This window comes from Helicoverpa armigera, chromosome 18 (assembly GCF_030705265.1).
Source record: "Helicoverpa armigera isolate CAAS_96S chromosome 18, ASM3070526v1, whole genome shotgun sequence".
NCBI classification, from domain to species: domain Eukaryota; kingdom Metazoa; phylum Arthropoda; class Insecta; order Lepidoptera; family Noctuidae; genus Helicoverpa; species Helicoverpa armigera.
In genome coordinates, this window is record NC_087137.1 from 1,126,211 (window position 1) to 1,153,348 (window position 27,138).

At 35.7% G+C, this 27,138-nt stretch overlaps 1 protein-coding gene across 1 annotated transcript in view; it reads right to left on the bottom strand.

The window, feature by feature from the left end:
* Positions 1-27,138, bottom strand: part of LOC110376737 (potassium voltage-gated channel protein Shaw) — a 204,222-nt gene that overhangs the window by 128,238 nt on the left and 48,846 nt on the right. Inside the window, exon 3 of the mRNA XM_049846126.2 lies at positions 15,709-15,841. Within this exon, the coding sequence (XP_049702083.1) occupies positions 15,709-15,841 (133 nt within the window). The remainder of the gene's footprint in view (positions 1-15,708; positions 15,842-27,138) is intronic.

Consider the following 27,138-nt stretch of genomic DNA (forward strand, 5'->3'; position numbering starts at 1 on the left):
TCTGTTCACAAGCAAGACAATTTGTATACAAAACTAAAGAACACACGGTGAAATATGGTAGTGTGTGACCTACCCCTAAGTCCAATACTACCCTTGGGTAATACAAGCAGACCTTGAAATCTTCAGACCGCAAAACATTGGTAAAATATCCGCAACCATATTTACGAGGATACAAACCGTAAATTTACATATTTTCTCCCGTTTACAATCTTTTGTAAACAAAATATGGGTATATTACTTGGGTCGAGTCTTAGATCATGAGACCAACCGGAGACAGCGTGAGCACAAACATACACAAGAAGTCTTCCAATTTACTCGTGGTGCGAGGTAATGCAATAAACAGTGATAGCTCACTAAAGCATTTTCGATCACATCGTTACATACCCACACAAAAAAAATATAAACACAAGCATTAAGTTTAAAAAAATATTTAAAAATATTCTGAACGACAAACACGTCAATGGCGTCTCCAGTTGGTTGAATTATATTAGGGTCTAACAGATTCAGTTTACGGCTTTTGTATGAAAATGTATTGCAGTATATATTGCAGTACTCATCTAGTAATGTGTATAAATTTGAATCTGTAAGTTGTTTTTCTGCACTGAGGTAATACGAAAGTTGTAAACACATACGATTAATAAGCTTAAGCCAATTATATTTTGCCTTATTTCGTTTTCGTCTCGTGGGAAATAAGTGGGTGACAAGTAAATAACAACATCTTAACTTGTAAACATACCTGTTATAAGGAACGTGAGGAAATTGTGGATTTTTCCATTATAACATCATTCATAGCCATCGTCACCATAAGACGTCCACGGCTGAACATAGAACGAACGCTATTGATTTCGGAAAAGACCGGTTTCAAGAGGCCTGCGCCTACTCATGACAGAATATGATTTAAGTAGCGAAAAAAAAAACTTTTGGCAGATGCATGCACTTTTGAGTATTATTTATTTTCATAACTTGAATAAAAAACTGATAAAGTAATTTTTCCACGTCAAAAAATCAGACGTAACAATTTAGAGACCACTTTATTAGCGGAGCACCACTTTGATCTGTTATAACAGTTATTTCAGACAATCTAAACATTGATTTCGTTTGATCTGAAACGGCTTTTACTAATACAGTTAGATTTCACGATAGAAGTACGAATGATTGGTTTAATTCCGATTTTCTAGAAGATGTTTGGTTTGGCAAAGGTTTTCATGTTTCATAAATAAATATTGGAGCGCACGATTGGATGTGAATGTAGAAAATCAAGAAGTAGTTTTGGATTTATTTTAAAAGGGATAATATTTTTATAGTGTATTTTAGAAGCATGAAGCAAATATCTTAAATATATGGACACAGTAATGGAGTATTGTGTTAAAAGCAAAACTACATAAAATTAGGGAAAAAATCCAATATTTTACTTTATATGAAAAATGTATTTAATAAAGGAAATAATAGAATTTATTTCTCGAAGGGCGAACTTAAGTCAATATTGGTTTTTGTGAAGTGGTTAACCGTTTATTGGTATTTTATTATCCTGGGATAAATCATAATGTATAAAGAATTGAATTTGTGATGTTGCAGCCAGAGTAAATAATAATCTGAAATCAATTCAGTAATGGAAGACGTAATAATATGATAAAGATAGAAAAAGTACTAGTCGGTCATTTTCACAAGATTCTGATAAGTGTATTTTCCTGTAGAAAAATAAAATATAGAAAAACAAAAATAAGAACTGGGTTGAAGAGGTTACGCGGTTACACTGGAACCCGGCTCCAAAATATACAGTTTGAAAAAGGCTAGGCATATGATGATAGAAAAATAGAAAGATAACTTTTATGTTATAGGCATCGTACAAATAACTTATCTCAAAGAAAAGTTACCACATCACTTTATAACTGTAGTAACCAAACACTCTTACTTGAAACAACAAGAACATTTAGGAAAACTTCTTCTCACGTCAAATACTTGTACACATCATAAGACAAAAGTTTACCTTCATATACAGGATAGTTTCAAAGTATTTGGCTTTTAACCCTGAACTTCTATAGTTGAACGACTTAGAGTTTTTAACCCTTCAAACGGTTGTGGCTTGAAGTTTAAGAAAGGTCTAATGTCTATTGGCTTATAAATAAAAAAAATTTCTTCCTTTAGAATCTAATTTTTATTTATCTTTTTATATTATCTTAAGTTCAGATTAGTCGTTTAGTCCTTGCAAAACAATGGATGGAAGGTTATAGAAATCTGCAGAAAATTAACTATTTTTTTTGCTTATGCAAAGCGTTCAATGCGTGTGAGTAAAACATCTCATACAGAAATAATAATTTAGAATGTTTTCAGCAATTTAAGTAATTAACCCCTTCCTTAATTTTTTTTCTTTTAGTTCGTAAATTAAAATGTCTGAGCTCTTAATATTCTTCTAAAGTTATGTTGCACATAGCCAGCATTAAACCATTTCCTTATTACAATATAAAGCTGCATATGTCTGGTTTTTGCCACTGCATTAATTTAATTCCTACAATCTGTACGCAATGCAGTTACAGAGAATATACGTAGAACACTGCAGTTGACAGTTACGTCTAAACCATACACGGCTTTTCAAGCCTTGATAATATGTAAGTATGTTATCGTTTCTTTGAGTGTATTATTGTTCTAGTTTTTTTTTGCAACCGACTTCCCAAAAAAGAGGAATTTTGAATGTTTGTTTTTTTAGTTTTCTAAATTTTTGCTGGTTTCTAAGGAAACTCCGTCACTGAAACAGAGTATCTATCCTGCATAATTTTCCTGCTTTCATTTATTTATTTAAGTACTTTCATGCTGTCTTCATGTCTATATTTTAAGTAATAATCTTACTTTGTTACCTTGAAAGCCTAACAAATAGGCTTGCCTTTATAATCAGGGCTTAAACCCTACAGTAATTTCTCACGCTTGGTCATTACAATAAATTCGTTGAAAATTACCTTTTGAAAATAACTTTCTGTAAGGCTATGTTTATGAATGCCATCTGTTCGGAATTATTTGAGGTCCAAATTTTCGTAATTTTTGTCCAAAGGTACTTGGAAAATACATAGGTAATTAATTGCCTGACCTGGAATCAAACCCACAGTCATACATAACAGGATAGTTTTTTAAACATAAGGCTATCACGACTTCACACGAACCCCATCCGTGTATGAAATATACTTTCTAAGCTGGCCAATATTTTAAGTCCAACCTAAAATTCCCCACGTAGCAAAAAAACGTGTGTAGAAATTCAATGGTAAAGCCTATTTATCAGGGGGTGTCATGCGGCCTAGCTAGAAGGCCGTTTAGACTAATCGCTGGGGTACCGAGCGACCCCATTCAGTGGCTTTGTTCCGGATTTGAGACCCCTAATGCCGGTTATTTGCCATTTGGCGAACATTTTAGTACTCTTGTACAGTTTGCGGTCACTTCTCGCGTGATGAGGACATATTTATGTAGTTTATAAAGTTGTTTGTAGAGCTATTATACTGCTTAAGATCACAATTTAGTATATAACATTATCTATCTGCATAGCCTTAAGGCGCTTTCAACTTATGCGTTTCTTGACGGCCGGCGGCGTCGGTACGTCGAACGCGTGACAACAGGACTGTTGTCACACCGTACTTTTTGGATGAAAAAAGAGGAACGTCCGTACGCCGTAACGTCTAACGCACCTAATTCGGCTCCGCAGTCTGCCGTCAAGAAACGTCAAAACCAGAAGCAGCTGAAAACCTATAGAACGAATGCTTCTCTCACCTTCTCACCCCAGTTTTTCGGTAACCCGATATCCCTTGGTAAGACTGCGTGACATTCTTTATTCTAAATACCCGAATGACTCCTGAAGGTGTACAGATATATATCTAATTATTGCTCCCTATAATTTCAAAATTATATTGGATTTATCTAATGCCTCGTTACCACATATGAGCGATATCACCTATTCCTTTCACACATCCATTCCCCAACATCAGCCTTTCACAGATCATCATTCCACCTTCCCTTACCAAAATAGTTCAGCTGGTGTCTCATCAACATAAAACACTCGTTTCATAAAGAAATACGAGGGTCCATCTAACCCTAGAAACGCGATCAGGTGTCAACTCGACCCTACAAATATTTTCGACAAGCCTATTTTTGTGGATTTACATAAAAATTGCCACATATCAGCGGTCGGATAAACGTTGGGACGAGTGCGAAAGTAGACGATGTTAGATTTTGTTATCAGTATGATAAACGATAGGGCATTTTCAAAAAAATATAAAATTATTATTTTAAAAGATGTGTGTTCGTTCAAAATCAAAAAAATCAAATCATTTATTTCATTTAGGCCTTTACAAGCACTTATGAATGTCAAAACTATGACTAAGTTTGATTTTAGTCGCTTTGTCTTTAATAAGACAGTTACCCATGCCTATCAAGGAAAATGTTTTTATGCAGATTTCCCTACTAAAATCTGATCAACTGGAATATGAAAAATTTAAAGTAACCAAAAAAGTACATATTTGTAGTAAATGCTCCCAGCAATAGCAAAAGAAAATTATCCATTGCTAACTTAGGAATACCAACCCATATGGCTATTACCGAACCACGAGCACCTCTAACTTAACTAAGCAACTAAATAAAGACACATTAGTACAGCTTAAACCCACTCAAAGCGATTAAATACATGCTTAACTACCACGTATACAATGAATAGATAGTTAATTGTATTTGTACTGAGATGTATTTGTATTTATAGTACGTCGACTGTTCCCCGCGGTTCCACCCGCGTCCGTAAGGAACTACTTGCTGCACCTGGGTTAAAGTGGCTTGTAATGTACTCAACTTGGGCAACCCAATACCCTTAGGTCAGACTAGTTGTCAGACTTACTAGCTTCTGACTACCCGTAGTGACTTCCAAAAAAAATAAATAAAATGACAGCCGGGACCTACCTACCGACCTAGTTTATTGTGCCCCCCGAAACACAGTCACTGGTGTCCAAGACATACTTACAAACTTAGAAAATGTGCATTGGTACTTGCCTGACCTGGAATCGAACCCATTTTATACTTGAGAGGTTGGTTCTTTATCACACGTCACACAGACAGACAGAATAACTTTTGTATTTATAATATTAGTAAATATGTGTATAGATTGACGTGATAGTATGTATAGTGATTAATGCATGGCATTACATGAATGTGGTGCAATTGATCGTGTGTTCAATTAATTAATGTATTCATGCTGTATTGATGGGTTCATTCAATTATGGAGTGAATATTAATTATGTCTTTGTAAACGTATTATTATTCGGTACACTTTGACTTTATAAATCGATAGATTACTTACATATTAATATAATGTAGCATGTAAGAACTTTCTTATTTGAATCACTTTCGTTAAGCGCTAATTTAATCGCCAATACAAAGATCATAAATTGAAGGTTGTCATTTTAGTTGGAGAGATGGTATTCATTTTTCAGAAAGTACTTGATGTTTAAGACAAGCTGAAAACTTTTCCTATACCTCATTTATAATACTCTGTCAAGAAAAGGCGTAGGAAAAGTTTTAGAAATTACAGAATAGCTGCCAAGTGTTGATACATATCAACTTATACAGGTCTTGTTGTTATGTGTAGTCAAAAAATGGCTGCCAACTCTTGTACTATTTTCTGAACTGACTGAACAATACGTTTACTTAGTCATTAATCTAGTAAACAGCCACAAATACCGTTTTGCCGTAATTTCTGTGCTAACCACTCCTTGCTATTGCTAACCTATCGGATTTATAAATAGGCTGTTCTATAGTAATAAGCTTAGCACCAGAATATTCTCAATCTTATGCTCATCATCTACCAAGCCTTTTCCCAACTATGTTGGGGTCGGCTTCCAGTCTAACTGAATGCAGCTGAGTACCAGTGTTTAACAAGGAGCGACTGGCTATCTGACCTCCTCAACTCACTTACCCGGGCAACCCGATACCCCTTGGTAACACTGGTTGTCAGACTTTGTGGTTTGTACCCGTAACGACTTTCAGAGATGTTCAAATGACAGCCGGGCCCCCCATTTTATCGTGCCTTTCGAACCACAGTAGAACTCGTCATGACAAGATGGACCTATCCAAAGACCGATCACGCCAAGCGTTGCTTAACCTTATGATCGATCAGTCTGGCTTTGACTTAGCCACGAAGTCTTCTCAATCTCTTGCTAACTTCATAAATATTACGCACTATTAGCATTTTATCATCACTAGCAGCCTTCACAGAACTAATCTAGTCTCCAATAATATATTCATTAAACTTTACATCACAAATAACCCTTTTTCTATGTAAATAGCTTATCAAAGAAAATTAATTTCGTATCTATCAACCTTATTGGTGAGCAATAAGGTTGAAAATTGTGTAGCAGTTTGATTTTATTGTTTGTTGAAGGGAAATATTGCCTTCTTTTAGTAGATTTGAGGAAAGACTTTACAAATATTATGATGAGGTATTACAACCTTTTTGATTTACTTTGCCTGAATTGGGAGGTTTGGAGATGTCAAATATTGTGTCAGATGTTGATTTTCCCTGTATTTTGCACTGAAATATTGTCGTAAGTGCTTCGTAAGTGATATCAATAGATACGTAAATGGGATTTTCTGTTGTAGAGAAATCATTAAAATACAAGTCTTGTTGTAATGACCTGACTCCACCACAGCGGAACCGCGTGGACAAATTTTTAAGCAGGCAAAAGAATTCCTCGGCTTTAGGATACCTACTACTGAATGGACGAGGACATGATGTTTGAATAAAGAAATTCTATTGGTAGTTTAAAATCATCTCCACTCCACTCTGCTTTAGTGGAGTCATGGCCTGAAACACAAGGAAGTGACAGACTCTTATTGCCAAAAAGCCATCGGTCTACCTTCAACAGCCAAACAATACTGTTGAAAGTCAAGAGCTAAAGCCTAAAAGCTATGCATAATTTTCACCAACAATTTGCATAAAACTCAAAACAATACACCTTTCTAATGAGATTTGAAACATTAACTATAGGTATCTTCTGGTACCGATGAGTATAGAATTTACAGAAGTATCACTGTATATCCTTAAGATGAACAAAGAATATGTGGGCTATATTCAATAGTACCTACTGGTTTGTCTTTTAACGACAATTTTTGCTTGAGATTTAAAGAGAATTTTAAATCATACCTCACTAATTATCTAGGCATAGTTGCTTATAGAATCGAGCAGGAATTGTGTAAATAGCACACTACATTTTTTTAGTCGAGAGGTTTTTTGCTTGGCCTCATAAATCAGCAGTACTCAAATATGAAATTTTACTTGGGAGTTACAAGAGTATGGAATAGAATAGAATAAATTTTTATTTTGGAAGGAGTAAACATGCTGCGCTGACCCCAAACAAAATTGGGATAAGGGTAGAAGGATGATGATGAATCAAATTACTCTTAGTGGAAGAAGTGAGCCTTCTGAAAATAATCTTATACACAAACAATTGTTTACCGTTAATTCCTGTCTATTTTATAATGTAAAGAGGATTTGGCGCCTGCCAAGGTAAATACGCTTTCACGGTAAACTGTTTACGTGAACGTGTGACTAAGGTTTAGGTAGCAATTATCTTGATTATTAAGCTAAGTGTGTTCCAGAGTTTGAAATCTGTTATTTTAAGTTTTTGACAATTAAACATAGACCACAGACATAGATAGAACTTTTGCAACATTAAATATTATCTTTGTCTCAAAGTGTATATCTTGCAAAAAAAGTGAGTGAAACCATGAGGATTTTTTTTAGATTCTCGATTCGTACTACGTAGACATGTTACTTTTGTTATTGTATTAGAGAATTCATCTGTTACACCCATTACATATGTAAGTTTAATCAATACTTATCATCACTACATCGTCTATGAATTATAAAAACTCACAAAACCCCCTTTTGCCCTACATTCAACTGCAAATAATCCTATTATTTCCTAAAGTAGTAAACTATCCAACAATAATAGTCCGTCGACGGTACAATTTAAACACAATACATGACTTCTCTTCACTCGACTTCCCGATTGCCATTCAGGCTTCAGACTGTAAGTCCGACCGGAAGTCTCGAGTCCGAGAGCCGACTTCCTGTTCCTAATGTCGCCATAATAGAGTCGTATGGGCCATAATAATAGATTTATTATGCTGTTTAAAAATGTATGGCTAGTTGTTAGTTTAGGATTATTATTGTCAATACATTATTTATTGGCCTTTTATTATCCCGTCGGCATAGTAAAAAGCTTGGTCAAGGCGAATTGGCAATATAGTACATTTAAATTTTCAGACGTTTTACCTATTTCACCTTTTACTCAGTCATCATCAGTAACGTTTGTACAAACACGAATAAGAAGACCAAGAACGTAGCTCTATGTAAGCCACAAAACTAAAAAAAATATGCGAAAAGTCATTGAAAGTCTTCATAATTTCTTTACTAATGCAGATACTATGTTATACAATTACAAATAACTTACAATGTAAGGTTAGAGAAATATCCCCGAGGACACGGTGGACCACACAGTCCAGGTGTGCCCCGCATGGGAAGGGCACCGCCGGGTCCTCGTCGAGGCTTTGGGCGGCGGCGACCTCTCGCGTCCGGCCCTGGTTCAGGCCATGGTCCGGGGCGAGAGGGAATGGGATGCCGTCGCCTCCTTCTGCGAAGCGGTCATGCTCGAGAAGGAGGAGGCGGAACGCCAGAGAGTTCGCACCTCTCATCCCGGCCGCCGCGCTGGACCAGGTAGACACCATGGGCGCCGGGTGTCGCGAGATGACTCCCGGCCACCGTAGGCGTGGGTCTGTGGGCGGTGAGTTCGGGTGGCTCATCGTCCCTCTGTCTTCCTAGACGACAGACCCGTGTCGACGGCGCGCGTTGTTCCACGCGCTCCTCAAAGAGACGTCAGCAACCCCAGCGGGGCCCAGCAGGGCCAAGGCCTGCCGGGGCTGCGGGTTGTTCGAAAGAGATACCGCGGCCCTGGTACATAAAAGGCCTATGACGGAACACGACGATTTTAGTCAGTAAAAGTCTGACACTCCCTCACCGCTGCTAACCCACAGCGGGAGGGGTCATTTGATGATTTTACGTCGATAAAAAAAAAGGTTAGAGAAATACTAAAATCCTTACTAACCTATAAAATATCTTCGCAAAACACAGCAAGCCAAACATTCCTTACTTATATCTTCATTCCCCTACATTTCCACGTAATAAAGTTTAATGTCAATTTATTTGTAAATCAACGAGAAAGCTTTCCGATACAGTGTTTGTGTGTCAGAAGGATTATGTAGTAAATGGAGTGGTAATTCGTAATTAACTATGAGTGGAGTGTCATGCGTGTGTCAACGCCAGAGTCGAAATGTATCTATACTATTATTTTGTACCTAACTTTAAGCTTCGTCATATTGTAACATTATGGAATGCAAATAAACGCATGAATAGAGAACTTAGCTTGGTTAATTTTTTTTTTTGGACGCGTATTTACTACTACTCCGGTTTGAAAAAATCTTTCAGTGTTAGAAAACCTATTTACCATAGAAGGTTATAAACTACTTTTTCTCTGAATGAGCGTTTCATGTAGTTCTCATGAGATGCGGTTAAAACAGAGAACAGAACAACTTTAACCTTGTTGAAGTCTATTTATTTAGTGAGTACTCCATTTGTTACTAATCCTTGACTGCAATATTATGTGAACTGGATAAAATCCAAATGGATGCAGTTTTATGCTTTTACAAGTTAAGATGTTAACATTGATTTATGAATACTTTTAGTATATTGATTTAAGATGGTTGCCATTATCATAAACTATGGCAGTTTTAAATCTTTTGTTTGTTACTGATGTTTTTGTGTGTGAGAACAATGGAAATATATTATAAGTCAGAGGTTAGTTATTCTTGGTTTATTTTCCTGGTGATAAATTATAGGTTAACAAATCATTATTCATTGGAGCTTTCCGGCGTTAAAAATATCCTATAGCAAGAGATATTTTATTGCTAGCTTTTATCCGACCTACCGATTATTAAATAAACGAAAAGCTTTCAATTAATCGAATTTTTACAAATGGAGCAAATTGAGACGCAAAACTTTGTTTTGTTTTTTCTCTCAATTTGTTAAGCATTTCTTCACATGATTTATCATTTCAACCATTTAAATTTTCATCATTTAAACACTCTATCTTTCTTTAAGTATCGGGACCACATAAAACGCATACTGTAATTAGTTATTTCACAATTTCCATATTAAAACAACCAAGCACTAAACTAAATTGAAAACAAATTCCGATCGCGTACCAAAAATACACAAGTGACAATGCATACAGAGGCAAGTACAGTCGAACACAGAAGTGAGTAGGTACAGTCGCAGGCAGAAGCGTGCGCTCAAAGAGATAGGACAGCTCATTCGCAAGCGATATGAGCGATGTTAGCTCTGGAGCAATTGTCTGTCGCTTTACGTCGACTTCACAGCTGAGCAGAGCGGGGCCGTAGAACCAGCGTGTAATATGCTGTTTAGAGAAAAAGTGTTATTTTATGACGTCTTCGAAATTATGATCTACAATCGTAGCTTTTATACAAATATAACTTTTTTCCAGAAGTTCATTTATTATTTTGTAAATGGATCAATGTGGAGTTCCAATAATGTCCTACAAAAAATTTACCTATGATTGGAACTTATGGGTTTGAAAAAACTTCATCTTAATTTTTTTCTGCTGTTTTATGTAAAGTAGGTCTCGGTATTAGATTATATTGCAAGTAATTTTTCAACGTTATGCATATTTCAGGTTACATCGTTTTACAGATATTATAGCATTACAAGATTACACAACTTAATCACGTCGATAGAACACTGTTAACCCAAACCGCGTGTTTCATGGCCCCACAGCAAACAGCATGACGAATCCCCATGAAATACAACTTCCTTGCCAGTTTTATGTTAAATAAAATACGTTCAAAACAAAATAATATATGAAAAGTTACATTGACCATACGTTTGAAAATCGTTTATATTAATACCGGTAACTATTTCTGAGATTACATAAAAATATATCGGGAAAAGGTTATATGAAACATCTGTCGGTAATACTAAGAAATAAATACTATAAGGAAATGTCTGTATGAATTCTATCGAATGCTAAACGAGAATCTAAATAAATATCTGGAAAATTTCTCATCTGGTAGCATATCCAAATAAGCTGACAATCATTTTAAGGCTAATAATTATTCTCAGGTCTTATAGAGGCCTCAGATCACTGGTCTCATATCGCTTAGAATTTAGGACCCATAATTTAAAAACTGACAGGTACAAAAGAGCATTGTTTGCACGCATATGCCTTGCCTTGCTTGACAATGGTAAAATGTGGTGATAGTGAACGTGGGTAGTATCAGCAACATTTCTACCTTATAACTACACCTTAAACTCTAACTTATAAAAGCGTCCATGATCACAATTAGCTAAAAGGATCGCATAAACCATTAAGCTACTCCAACATGTGAAATATTTCCAATCAACATTGATCCTTTCTCATTTGTAGATAAAGTAGAAAATTTATCAAAGATATATCTTGATAAATTGTAGTAGCCTGATGAGCCGCCGTGTGTACAAAAGTATCGTATAACATGACTTGTATAAACAGATTAACATTTCAACGTGAAATTGTAGTAGATAAAACACTGAATATGACACGCTCGCTAATGTATGTGTTAGCTTTGTTTATCTCTCTTCGTTAATGTAATTGATTTAATTTATATAAAGTTGTATACCTGTTAAATGAGAGACTCGGTATTTGTTTTTCATGGAATTTTCCTGAAGGTAATGTTATTGTAAGGATATTAGCTGTTGTCCTGTTTAACGTTGTTTTGTTTAATACGTATCTTTAGAGATCTATATCTTGTTTTTGTCATTCCTCCTAATTTTGATCAATTCAGAAGTTTTTTGATTAAAGAATAACAAATAACGAATGTGGTGAACGATTAAGTAGAACAAAAGCAGTCTCACTCGGCATTTTAGCACTCTTTCTTAGATTTCTAATAATAATGAGTATTATCATCTAGTTTAGTCAGGGTGTATAAGGTAATGTCTTTTTTAACCATCGACAATTACGTTAGGCAAAATTCCCAAAAAACACACACCTCATAAACCGGTTGAAAGCCTCAAAATCCCTTGCACCCAAGATAAGCCAGCTCAGTGCCCTCATGAAGCGTGATACACTTCATCCATCAAAATGATGGACAGGTGCTCAGATCCTCAGCTTACACAGCGAGGCACCGTCCTGATAGCATGTAGATTTGTAAGCCTTTGAACATACGTTGTTTGTGATGAATACTTGGAAAAGGTCACTATTTAGTGGGTACATAAATCTTTGCTAATATTATAAATGGAAAAGTAAATCGGTTTGCATGTCGTATATTCATATGAGAGAAAATAATAAATAGCTGAGATGTAATAACGCAAAATCTCCTAAGAAAGTAGCGCGTCAACATGCTGGTGTTCAGGGTTTCTTTAGTTCCAAAAAGTCAAGTTGATGCGAAGATGCCACAGGGTAGGTCAGGCGCATTTTTGAAGTTAAAGTAAGTCTTTGAACTAAAAATGTGCCTAACCTAACCTGTGGCATCTTCGCACATCTTTTCTTCCTCCGTGCACTGAACCGATTAAAAACCAATGAAGAAGAAAGAAGGTTACGGGGGAGTAAGCTGTTTCGATTCGCGAGTGAAACTGTGAGTAACAGCTAGTCAAACTATAATTAACTTTCGTATAAGAAAATCAAAGTATGTAATGAGAAAATAAGCTTCTTGTACATGAATATTTGTTTATTTCCATCAAGACCGGTTCCTTTGAAGTTAATTACTAAATTCAAAGAAAACTATATTATCCCTAAGAAGTATGAGCTCCTAAAATGTAAACATCTAAAGAAACAACGAACACACTAATATTCCTAAATAATAATATATTCCCACATAAATTGTCCAGAAATAAAAAGGGTCTAAGATGGTTATCTCCAGCCCTGGAGCCAAAAGGAAAAAGGGTCCCTATCTATTAAAGGCGTCGAAAGATCGCTTATCAAGTGAAAATGTGACATCTTAGGGATCCTATTGGTTGATTTTAGATGGCCTCACTTCATTCAAACCCCTTTTATTGGTCAAAACCACGGAATAAGAAAAGTTGAGCAGAGATGCTATAATTATGCAGGTAGGTCAAGCGCCTTCTCTTAGGTCAAATTCATACGATGGGCATAACCAATACGATAAAATTCAAGTGAAATAACGAGGCGTTTGGGTTATTCAAAAGATCTGTCAAAGATTTTTGCTATTACAAAAAATGGTCAGGTCCAAAGAAGGCGAATAAGGGCGGAGACAGCAACGTCCCCCGCTCACCCGCATTTTGGCGCGCTACTTTCGTCGATTTTCGGTTTTGGCACCTCCGATAATCATTCTGTTCTCCATAATCCAAACCCTCTTTATTGGTCCAGACAGATTCTAAAAAAAATTGAAAGGGTTGACGATTTGAAGAGATAAACAGATAATCCATTTTTGGAGTGCTTTCTTTCAAATGATGGACTGGTTATTTTGAAAATGAAAGCCTTTGAAAACTATTTTGGAGTTCTTTCAGGCTAAATTGCAAATCTTTTATCCTTATTGACAGCTAACTACTAGTTAGCTTCTACAAGATTTTAATGAAGGCCAATCTTTCTAATATAGAAACGAATGAACAGATGTATTTAATGAATGTTTGTGTCTCTTCCATACAAAAACAACTGAACGTATTTTCGTGAAACTTGGCAGTGATCTAGCATAACATATAGGCTACTTTGCATCCATGTGCTTAGTGCAGTTCCTACAGTACACGGGTGAAGTCACGGACAGATTATAGCTTACGTTTATTTACCAGTATACTAGAACTTACCTAGTATATTATTTTTTCTACATATTATGTACAAATAATTTGTGGAAGAACAAAATTCGATCACGTATTAACGCTGCAATTGGCACTTCCTTTTACTTAATGAAATTGTGTAGGCCCTTTTGATCCGTATTTATGTTTCCTTTGTATTCTCAAATGCCTATTTTGAATTAATTTAAGGGTTAATTTCCTTTATGTCGTGGCAACAGGTAAATTATTGACTTTCGAAATGAATTTTAAGGAGTTTTTGATTTTAATTCTTTTGAAGATGGTTAATTACTTTTGAGTAAAGGTTTATATACCTAGCTGACAACCTGTTGCCTCAGTTTCTCAGACGCCCAGCTTTAACAATTTCACGCAACTAGATTATTAACTCTTTGAAGTATTGTATTAATAAGGATTCAATTATTTATTCACTACACATACCATAGCTTAAGTGCTCTTGAAATTCAAAGAACGTTACTAAATAATTAGAAAAAATACCTAAATAATCACAAAGAAAGTACCTAAGTGAATAAAAAATATTTATAACAAAATTATCAGCGTTGAATAAATTGTAATCGAATTTACTTAGAACTCGTCAAAAGTGACCTAGTTCGAAACAGGATTTTCATCAACTAATGAACGCTCTATTCGTGAATATACTACTCGGAAAATTTTAATTAACATTGCGTTAATATTTCAATAAACGGCATTATTAATTTGTCAAATATATTTTGTTATTGGGTTGATTTATTTTGTTTTTGGTGACGAACGTATTAGCGAAGTTAAACCTGTTGATGTGAATCATTTATTTAATTTTAAACGTTGTGGTCATCATTTGAAATGTACGCTTCATTTATGCCTGTTTTTTTTAAATTAATAGTGCTTTCGCCTGCGGCTTCCACGTCCTCGTAAAACTACTTACATCACCCGTATAAAAAGTAGGCTATGTTCGCCTCCAGCGTAACTTAATTATCCCAGAGCCCATTTTCTTATGAATCTAAAGAATGAACTGAGCTACTACTAACATTTTGATAGATTGATACAGGTAGGAGATTCTCCGTTAAACAATAAACCCATAATAAACCTCCAACAAAAAGAAATCTATTGTCTATAGCAGTTAATTCAAGCTTAAACTCATGTAGACGGCTTAGCAGCATTTTTTGGCAACTCGCCAATCCCGGGCGAATTTATTGCTTTTTTCTCGTATTTCCCCCTTTTGGTTCAACGGTTCCATCAATAGTAATCTCTATCATTTCCAATCCGCCAATCTAACGTCTCATGGAGACTCCGGTTATCCGGATAAAGTCTGTGAATAAATCTGCAGCTAACTGTTGGATGGTGCTCTGTCAATGTTTCGCTTGCTTGAACGAGTAGGTGACGGTTGCCTCGTTAGGATTATGGTGTGATTGACGACTATGTGAGTTTTATAAGTCTGTATTGACTTATGCTTAGTGGCGTCCAGACAAATTAATTTGCCACAGGCGCTGTTCTCTATATACACATGTAGACATATTTATATTAGTGCACTAGCAATTGCGCAGACATCGATGCACTCTCTGTCTCTGTTTCCTCGTTCTCATAACTCTTTTGGACGGCAATTTGACGTGACGAAATAAAATATGATCGCGTATTCAGACATAATCCGTTCAAATTAAAACTTCATAGATAAAATAATGATTAAAATAACTGCTCTTATTTGTAAAAAAAAAATATAAATTTCACTTGTATTGAGCAGTTTTAGGTGCCTTTTTCCATAAAAGCGGTCCCGTTTCAATTGGACGTCGAACGACGGCTAAATTTTGAAAACCATCATCACAACCTTATTCTAAACTCACCTGTGTATCCCTGTGTATACTGTAGGTGGACCAGCAGCAGGGTTCCACCTGGTTGGAGTCCAGCCCCCAGAACTCCAGCTCCTCCTCGAACAGTGGCCCGCACACATTTGTGGGGTAGTGCAGTTTGCCGGTTCTGGGGATAAAGATAGAAATAAGCATATTTAGACTGATAGTATGTAAGTGTATGTAATAGGCCTGGTAAATGTCACAAAACATCCGAGTTCGAGTTATGATGTCTCTTCTTAATACACCTCACTTAATTATGGCAATACATAAAATATGAATATTCTCACGAGAACATACGACATAATCATACTGACAGAAACATGGCTAGTACCGGAAATCAGTAACAATGAGTTCATTGACCAGCGTTACGTTGTGTACAGGTGTGATCGCGATCGGTCTAGCACGAATAAACGGGATGGTGGCGGCGTTTTGGTGGCAGTCTTGAAAAACCTCCAACCTATTGAAATAGGCTTAAACACTGCACACTCTCTGCACACCTACATAGAACATGTTGCTGTGGAAATACCCAGTAGCCAAAAATTTAAATATCACGTTGTGGCAGCTGCATACATACCCCCTAAAACCCCACCTTTTGTTTACGAAAAACACTTTGAATCACTCTATGAGGCCCTCTGTAACCCTAACGTTGATTTGTTTTATGTAGCCGGAGATTATAACCTTCCAGAAGCAACATGGCCTGTACCTTCTACCTTGAATACTTCCATTAATCCCTGTTTATGCATTGGTTCAACTGCGTCCTGTGACCATCTTAACAACTTTATGTCTCTCCTAAGTGCTTCTCAACACAACTTTACATTTAACTGTAAAGGTAAAATATTGGACCTGTTAATTTCAAATGCTTCTTGTAGTGTGCTTCCAGAATCACCTCCTCTACTTCCTGCTGACACCTATCACCCCCCATTCATTTGTAATATAAACATTCACATTAAAGATCCTCCCCTTAACAGGCAGCCGCTGAAAAAATACAATTTCTATAAAGCAGACTATGAAAACATAAACGATGTGATACAGAAAACTGAGTGGCATAAACTTCTTGCACATGAGAAATCTGAAGAAGCTCTATCATTGTTCTATAATAAACTGGACGAGATTATCAGCTCTCATACTCCCCTTGCGCGTCCTAGATCTTCCAATTATCCAGTCTGGTTCTCACGACCTTTGATTAATATATTTAAAAAGAAACAAAAAGCCTGGATCAAATGGAAAAAGTACGGAAACATATCGGATTATGAAACATTCTCTGCACATAGAACCAGTTTTAAGGATATGTGCAGTGAATGCTTCTCTAAGTACATAAGTTCGGTAGAAGATAGCCTAAAAAGAAATATTAAACACTTCTGGACATACGTATCAAACAAAAAAGACAGACCTAGCATCCCAGCAAAAGTATATTACAAAGACACCAAAGCCACTGAACCTGAAGATATCTGCAATGTATTTTCGAATTTCTTCCACTCTGTTTACGAACCCGCGTCACCACTCTTATCACAATGGCAACCACCCGCAGAAACTTCATCAGCCTGCGATATAATTTCCACCCTATATTTTAATGAAGAAAAGATTCTAAAAGAATTAAGATCACTGGACCCTGCTAAAGGCCCAGGACCGGACGGCATACCGCCTTATTTTTTGCGGCGCACTGCTGATCAAATCTGCATACCCTTAACAATAATTTATAACAAGTGCATAACAGAGGGAGTGTTTCCAAAAAGTTGGAAACATGCAAACATCACACCTGTGCACAAGGGTGGCTCGAAGGGTAATGTGGAGAATTACCGTCCAATCTCACTGCTATCCACTTTGTCAAAGGTCTTTGAAAAACTTGTCCACAATGAATTGTACCCGGTTTTACATAATATCATTATACCGCAGCAACACGGCTTCGTTAAACAGCGATCTACCACTACGAACCTCCTGTCTTTCTCCAGTTTTTTATTTGATAGCTTTGACAACGGACTGCAAGTAGACGCCGTATACACAGACTTTTGCAAGGCATTTGACAAAGTGGATCACGAACTGCTGCTTAATAAAATATCTTTTAATGGGATTCGAGGCAATTTATTGCGGTGGTTTGCCTCCTATGTTTTGAATCGCTGTCAAAGAGTAGTAATCAATGGACATGCTTCAAGGGTCATCGAGGTCACATCAGGCGTCCCACAAGGCTCTATCCTTGGGCCATTATTATTTAACATTTTCGTTAACGATATTGGTCAATGTTTCCATCATACAAAGTTTCTAATGTACGCTGACGATCTGAAGGTCTATAATTCCATCCAAAGTGTTGACGATTCTACTTTATTCCAACAAGACCTGGACAGACTGACAGATTACTGCCTTAGAAACAAACTTAAGCTAAGTTTACCCAAATGCAACTTCCTCACATTTACTAAAAATAAACACATAATTAAGTACTCTTACAACCTTTGTCATGAGCCTCTATCTCAACTGAAATCAGTCCGCGACCTTGGTGTTATACTCGACACCAAACTATGCCTAGACTTACACATCAACAAAATAGTCAGCAAAGCTTTTCAACTTTTCGGATTTGTCATGCGGTCTACTCTTGACTTCAAAAAAACCACATCGTATTTATGTTTGTACAAAGCCCTTGTTCGTTCGCAACTAGAGTATGCAGTTTCGGTATGGAATCCATTCTACACAAAATACGCTGAGATGGTAGAGAATGTCCAGTACAAATTTTTGCGTGCAATGCATTATAGATGTCATAAAGCTTACCTGCCGTATCCTACTTTACTAAGCAAATACAAACTCCTTCCCCTTAGCTCTCGAAGAAAGTACCTTGAGGCAACTGTCTTGTTTAATATAGTCAGAAATAAATTTAACTGCACAAACCTAAATAATATGATCTGTTATGCTGTACCAAGAACCATTCACAGGCGACAGGTGCGCCCAGGCACTCTTTTTGCGCTGAACACCTGTCGCACTAATTCGGGCCTGCGCTCACCTATCCGCCGTATGGTTGACACTTATAACGTCACCTTTATAAACATTGATATTTTCAATTGTAGCATAAATAAGTTCAAAAGCCTCCTTCATAGTTCCCTACTTAAAACCCAAACCTCTTCATAACAAACATTTTAATTTTGTCATCGTATCTTTAAACTCCTCTTTCCTTTTTATTAATATATTTTGCTAAAAGTCATGTTTACACTACTATACTCTCCCTAATTGTTATTTGTTACGCGTACTGCTATTAATGTTCCTAGCGATTAGAATTTCTGTTCTAAATTTTTATGTTTACCTGTGGATAGCGTTGTGGGTTACATTATGACCTCAACAAGTCATTGTTATATTATTTGTAAGTTTATATAATGTAACTGTTTGCTATTCCTTAAAAGAAAAAATAAAAATAAAAATAAAAATAAAATATGTACATTCTGCCAATACAGATGTATAGACAATTGCAAAGGGAAGCTTAACACTCTTTTGTAAAACAAACCTTTTTCACTGTAGTCGCATTAGCAAAGCTACATATATTTTTATTGATTCGTAGAAATCTGTCTTCGTTTACATGAGACATAAGTTTCTACTCAAAATCATCACAATGAGGTTAGCAGCCATTCTTGAAGTTTAATTAATGGATTCATACCACATAACGGCTATTAAATCTACCCGACTTCTGTCCATCCCTAAATAAATCTTAACAAATCCATCATCCTAACACAATCATTCACCATCAGCACGGTCCCCCATAACGTAGCAGAATCCCCCATAAAGATAAGTGGAAGCCCCCACCGCTTCCGAACAATATCCGCCCAATAAAATAAAAATAAACTGTCTCTCCATCTCCTCATAGGGTGTTATTTATTCACGATAACGTTTTCCATCAAAACGGGTGTGAAGGAAAATCATTTTCTGTTATAAGGCTTGTAATGGTGTATGTTTTATGGATTTGGTGTGACGGTGTTAAGATATGTATGGGGTTTTGATAAGTTTTTTTCTGATCTTGAAGTTGACTAAAGATGAAATCCTGCCTAGCATGTTGAAGGCTCATTGTTCCACTTTTACATTATAAAAAATATAAATATATATAGCGGTTCTTTCAAGCTATTGTTGTTCTTCTGATTGGCTGTTATGTTGGAAAATGATCTAATGATTACATTCATCATTCAATTGCGATAAAATTGTGTGAAAATTGATAACACACCCTTAATCATTACCTTACAATAAAAATAGGTGTCAATGCAGACATAAGCGCGACGCTTAATTAAAATCGTATTTAACAATGCACTGCAGATCCAGGCCAGAAGAGTCTAGCCAAGTTTCAATAGCACTATTCTATTCTCGCGCTTTACTAAGAGAAAAGCTATGAAAATACCAGCCGTTTACAAGACGCATTCTAGAGGAAAGCTATGAGGATCAATGGATTAGGAGCGACGAGAAGAAATTTAAGGAAAAATTAATTGCTTACTAGTTAAAGAACTTAAGAAGAATTCGTGGCTAAATAACAGCCACACAGTTCATTTGATCGTAAGATTAACCTATGCTTGGGGCAGTTGGTCAGTAGATGACCAACTTTTAATGACGGGTTCCTCCGTGTTTGAGAAGGCACGGCGGATTGGTGGGTCACGGCTGTCATTTAAACATCTTTGGCTGTCGTTACGAGTAATCAGAAGCTAGAAACCATCAGTTGCACAAAGCTCTATTAAAGTTAAAGCTTCTTTAAATCTGTTGCTGGCTTTTGCTATGTCAAAAAGATAAAAGTGTCAGCAATAGATTTAATGAAGCTTTAATTTTAATGGAGCTTTGTGCAACTGACGGAAAGTCTGACAATCATTACCCAAAATTAAATATGCGTTCCAATACATGGATATCTAGATATTCATACAGAACTGAATATCACTGGGTTCTTTACTTCCACGTAGATTAACATTGATTTTAATCCGACGTTTACATAAAAAGGCTGCATGCATCGCTATTTATTTATTGCTTTACTTGGCTGGCAGCCAGAAACAATCATGGTTTAAAATATAAAATGTATGTTAAAGATGATTGCGTGGTTTTATTTATCTTTGCGTTGAATGTTTACTTTTGATGATTACAGTGGGGTGACTACTTACAGTAACATGAGCATTTTTTTCAGTTTATGAGGCTGGATTTTACCGGTTTACGATACTGTGATACACACAAATGTTTTTTCTATTATACTCTGGCGAACATTACTTACATTTAGATTAAGAAATATAGAAGAAGTGAAGAAGAAGTGAACATATGCCGACGAGTACATATTTTTGAAAGAATCTCGTCTTAAGAAGATCCAGATATAAAAAAGTAAGCCCAAAATAGCACTAATAATACTTATAAAGAAATCGCTTAACAAATAACTTAAAGCAATCGAGATTCATAGATGACATTAATACAAAAATTTTACCATTTAGTCTCGACATCTAGCCTCCGTCTATGAGTAAGAGGGCTTAAAATTTTTCACGACAACGTAAAAACGTGTTGATCGTCAAATATACGGAACAGTGTCGTGACGAGCATGACAAATGACACTTACCCCAGCTCTAAAATATAAGGAAAGAAAGACCCTATAAAAATATTATGAGGTACTGTATAAAAATGAGAACGCTAATGGCAATTCCTTGTACGGTACCTATAAAATTCCAGTATCTTACAGAGGTACAATGCTCAAAACTAGGACTTAATAACTGTAGTACCCTTTTCACGTCATAATCTAAGAAACTTAGTACAGTTCAGCAAGGCTGTTAATTGATTTTCAATCTTATATGCAAGATGATAAGGTTCATTTTCATAAGTGTACTTCTTCATCTTATTAATGAATGTGTTGCAATTAAATTTGGAACTTAAGATAGAGATATAAAGTTCAAAATTGTGTAAAGTGTGGTTTTTAATAACTGCAAATGTTTCAGACTTTAGTGTTTACATTATGTTTCTGTGAACTGTTCAAACGTAATAGATTTTAAATTGAAATATTGTAATGTAAATTGTTTCCGTAAATAGTGGCTCCTATTGCGTGTACGCATAAATATATGTATTTTATGATACGAGTACGAAGGTGAGAAAAAGTTCCATTTGGATGTCTTAGAAAAATAAATAGGACTGTGTGTACAAAAATAGATTTTTGTAATCCTATTGCATTGCTTGTTTGGAGTAAAACAAAAAACAGTTTGGGTGAATCAGCCTTATAGTATGACTGCGGTAACTGAAGTAAATATATAGGAATTGGTATTCGCTGTGAAGAGTTAAAACGTGAACGTGATAGTGAGCTCTTCAGCTGGACTGTAACTCTATCTGTGACACACAGTCAATAAGACTTCAATGCACACAGCAATCTATTTGGAATATTTAAAAAAGACAAAACAACAGGCGTTAGTATTTAAATTCAATTAAAAATCTACTGACGTTTTGAGCAACCACTGCAAAAGTGAGGTGTATAAAAAGTACGACAATATTACCTCGATATTCCACAAATTGATATAATTTCGACACACTAACATTTGTAAAATATCGATATATCATTAAGTTCAATAACAAACATTTTTTATCAAATGAAACGAAAAACAATCGTCTCGAATATTAGGTACTATTTTTTATTCTGGTACAATAAATTGTAGATCTAACAAAAATAACTGAAATATAGAAAAGATTTGATCGTTTCATCTTTCAGCTTTTATTCTACTTAGTCATAAATTATTATTTTCAGCGCACAACTAATGGAAATTCGACACTTTCAGTTCTTGAAATGACGAATCACCTAAATCTATTTTCAGATTCAGCTGAAGTGTTTTATGATTTTCTAGATCAAATTTATATTGTCGTATGGTAAGCTAGCTTCTGCCAGCGGTTCCACCCGCTTCCCGTAGGAGTTATATCACGCACTCGGATAAAACGTGTATGCTACTTTTTTGCCTCAATAAATGGGCTATTTAATACTAAGTTTTTTTTTTCATAATTTCAGAAATAAATGCATTCAAGCAAACAAACTCTTCAGCATATATTTGTATGTATAGATTTCAGTGTTTTTGTTTGACAGTAGAGAACCTTTAAATAGTGCGTTTTTCCAACTGTACGTAAGTACCTTAAGATTGCACATACATAACATAAATAATAAAAAAATGCAATTTACACTTCACGGAACAAAGCAGATTTTTTTCTGTAATTTTGTCACTAATCTACAGACCGTCAACGTCGACTCGACTTGACGGTCAAAGTTTTGTCAACAACCACTAAACCTTAAAGTTTGTGATTCCCCACAAACTGGCAAAATGTAAAAGCAGCTTCAAGTCACACCTCAAGAGATTTTATCACCATTTCACCGCAAATAACAATAAAGAATTGGGCTTTAAAAATCACTAAACTTTAAACGAATTCCCTGGGTGCCTATAAAATGTGATTTACAATCGTTTATACGGTTTATTTACTGATCTTGAATTCAGGAGAATATCCGAGCAAACATGTTAGAAAACAGAATAAAAAGATCTATTATGTTTCGACGTTTATTCAGTAGTTCAATGGAAATCGGTAAACTGACTTTTATGTGATCATTTTTCTAAAAAACTCTGACAACTGGTGTTAGAAAAGAATAAGTCGTATATTGCCTGGGATGAGGAGGTATGATAGGCAGTCTTCCCATATAAAATATTTATACTTGGCTGCATTCAGTTAGACGTTTAGCCAAACCCAACACAATTGGAATTCGTTAATTCAAACTTGGCTGCAAAACAGCACTTTTCAAACGTCAGAAATTTACAAAAGACAGCCCCCAAAACGCCCACCCTTCACCACTTCCTAGGTGTTTAATATAATAGTGAATACTTCATTTGATACATTTTCAGGACTTACTTTCAAAACTACATATGTGGAGTTAAATATGACTTCAGTGAATATCCACACTTAGCAGAAAGAACGTTATTACTCCTCAAATTGGTCTATCAAATGCACTCCGACTCAACAATGCCTGCGTTTTTCCGGCTGCTGAAATAAATCGCAGAAACTTCACGCCAGTCGAACACCTACTGCCTTCGCCTCGTAAATCAATGCCATTTTCAGTGCCACTAGTATTTTGCTCTCCCCATGCAAATAGAGAATTGAAAACTGCTCTAGTATCGAAAAAGCTGACTTTAGTTTTCGCAATTTTGAAATAGAAAGGGAGAATTTTGTTTGCGGATGGAAAAGTTGGTCGTCAGATTAGACAAGGGTAACGGTATTTCAATCAATATATATACATATGCAAGAATTATTTTTGATCAATGACTTTTAATAAAAAACCTTGTAGTCGCAAACACGACTGGCTGTTAAGGGTCAAGGGTTCGAAGCCTTGGTCGGGCCGAGATCTCTTCGTGGGTTATAGAAATACCTATTCACATAGCAGCTTGAAGATTGGAAGTTATTACTCATACTGTTATGCTCAACCATTTGCCTCGACATTTTCCCACTGTTTTTCCCAAAATATAATAATTTCAGTGCTACAAAAAAGTTAAAATACATAATGTAGCTACCCATATTTTCAACATTTTAGACAGCACAAAGTAAGTATGCGGGAACATAATATTTCCAGATATACTGTCATCATTAGCCGAATTTTCAATCAAGATCTACTCAAAGGGATAAAAGATGTACGGGAAGGGACGATAACCCAACGGAGGGTTTCCCGGGATCGGAAGGTCGTGGGTTCGGATCCGGTCGCATCAATTTATTATGGAGAACTTTCATCAGGGGGATTAACGGAAATATTAATAGTTGTGTAATTTGTGGCGTTTTCACTTCCCGGTTTAAGAGAAGGTAAACTAGTTAAATTGTAATTTGATTAATTGCGTGAACTAAAACTATGTTTTGTACCTTCTTTTCTACAAAACTTTGTAATTATTCATGTCATAATCAATATTACGCAAATGTTTGTTTGTTACACCCATACGGTCAAATAGCAGAATCCATTTAAATGGAACGTATTAAAGATAAATGGGTCCTTAGAGATAATCACTTAAATCACACAGAACAAGAGCAGAAACGAAGTAAGTTATAAATACTCATATCCTAATGAATGGAATGATATCCACCCAACCACATACCAATCACAGCAAGAACAGCTTAACCTAGCTTAAATAGCTTAATGATCCATCCATACGGTTGTCATAGAGGCACCCTTTACATTCGTACATACTCGTATATTCTCATTACTACACTGTAGTTGACCACTACCTAAGTTTCGGGAGCACCATTTTACAGTAGGTTCCTCGTAAAAGACAACTAACATTGTACGCAACAATTCTAAGTTTTATGACGTTTGTCTATCCCTACTTTATGTACGTAACTCGTAAAATGCTAAGCGGATTGTGACCAAACTGCCACTGTTAGTTCTTGATGCTAATTTAAGGGACAGTCTATGTGTAATGTTACTGAGATTAATGCATTTAATGGTTAAGTAAATGGTGGTTGTGAGGCCCAGAATTATATGACCGTGGTTAAGATGATTTATGTTTATACATAAGCTGAAGAGTTTGTTTGGATGTTTGAATGCGCTAATCTCAGGAACTATTGGACTGATAGATTTTTTTTTTCATTGTTAGATGATTAATTAGTTTTCATCACAGATTTATATTCTTCAAATAAAATATACTGCTTTCCTTTGTTAACGTAAACAACTCCCTGCTTTGAACATTTCTAAGAAGCAGCCATTAGTAAGTCAGTCATACAGATATTTCTTAATAATATTCTTGTACGGTGTATGTTAATAATGGTAAAGTCTGAGGCTAACTCCCCTGTTTTAAGCTAATCCTTTATTTCCATTCATATTCAAAGAGTTTCAAAATGTTCGTTTGGGTCGATTCAATTTAGAAAATAATGGCTTAAAAGAAGTAGTCTGGGATTCAAAATAAAGGATTAAATCTAATATTATTTTTTTATGAAACTTAGCAAATTAAAGAGTTACTACTAATTAACTCTCAACTTCCAGGCAAAGTGAAAAGGTGTGATGAAAATGTGGGTTTGCCTCGTTTGAATTATAAATAGAGCCATTAGGGACAAGCCACTAACTCTTGTAATTGTTAAGACGTATAAATATATTTTGAGTAAGTTGGCAAACATCATTAAGTGGTCTTTATTTTACCCTATTTTGTTTTCGGCTATCTTAGGTCTCGCCTACCGGAGCTGCTAGATGCGCGAGCTTGTGCGCGAGTTACCGCGGCCCTGATACACAAAGGGCTCCAGAAGTAACATGGTGGATTTTAGTCAGTAAAAGTCTGACACACTCTCTCACTGGACATACAGCGAAAGGGGGCTTCTGTTGATTTTGTAGCACAAAAAATGGTATGCCATGTCAAATAACACAAACGTTTATAAGGATTAAACCATGATAAATGAATAAGTAACACAGGATCACCATTACGGGTGGTATATTTCTGAATATTCACGTTGTAACATTTAATATTACGATATTAAATGTTACAACGTAATGTAACAGCGTATTAAAATGTTCACTCGAGCAGTTTGAATAATTTTAATCTCAAAATGAAGATGGTGATCTGAATTGTCAGATTATCCTATCATAAGTCGTAATTTTACTTCCATAAACCCACAAAATTACACCAACTCCGTTTTTCTTTATTTTTCGTTTGTCTCTAAACAAATAAGATTTTTTCAAGACAATGAAAATAAGCTTGTTATTTTCAGAATAGCAACTCTGGTAAGATTGCTAGTAATTCCGCGTCTTTCAAATGAAAAAGCAGAATTCAACAACAAGAAATATCTTTAATAAAAGAAAAGCTTCGCTAGAGAAAGTGAGTGCTTGAAATAAAGCGAATGGAGCGTCGAAGCCACTTGTCGAATACAACCTAGGGAATTTACAAAACGGTCGGAAACTTTGTTTTTGTATGTTTGAAATCTTTGCTGTATGAGGATATTATCTACTTTGGGGGTACTACTTTCCGCACCCGGATTCAAAGTCGCCTTTGTCTCAGGTTCTAGACTTTCTGTTCTTTCATTAGTTAAGTCGTGTAAGAGCGTCTGACAGAGTTACTTGCATATTACTGTTGTGCCTTTCCTTACCTACAGAAAAGGCAGTATGTGTCAGGAAAATATTAAAGGAATGACTAGTTTTGATAGACAAGTTAGATACTTGTCCAATTTATAACATCAAAGACATAATAATCACAACCCAAGTTTAACTTGAAATGAACTAACTATCTCACTTGGATGATCAATATTACTGTAAATAGAGGGGGAATCGCTTCGTATCAACGCAATGAACAGCCATTGAATATAATTATAATATATGGAGATTAAAGCGACAGGATTTACTGAACCTGATAAAGAAATTTCCGTCTTAGAGGTGAGCGCTTGTTGCTTTGCGACGCACTGGGTGGGATAACTGCGGCGTTTGACACTCGCGTTTTAAAACTTGTTTGTCAATGTTTCATACAA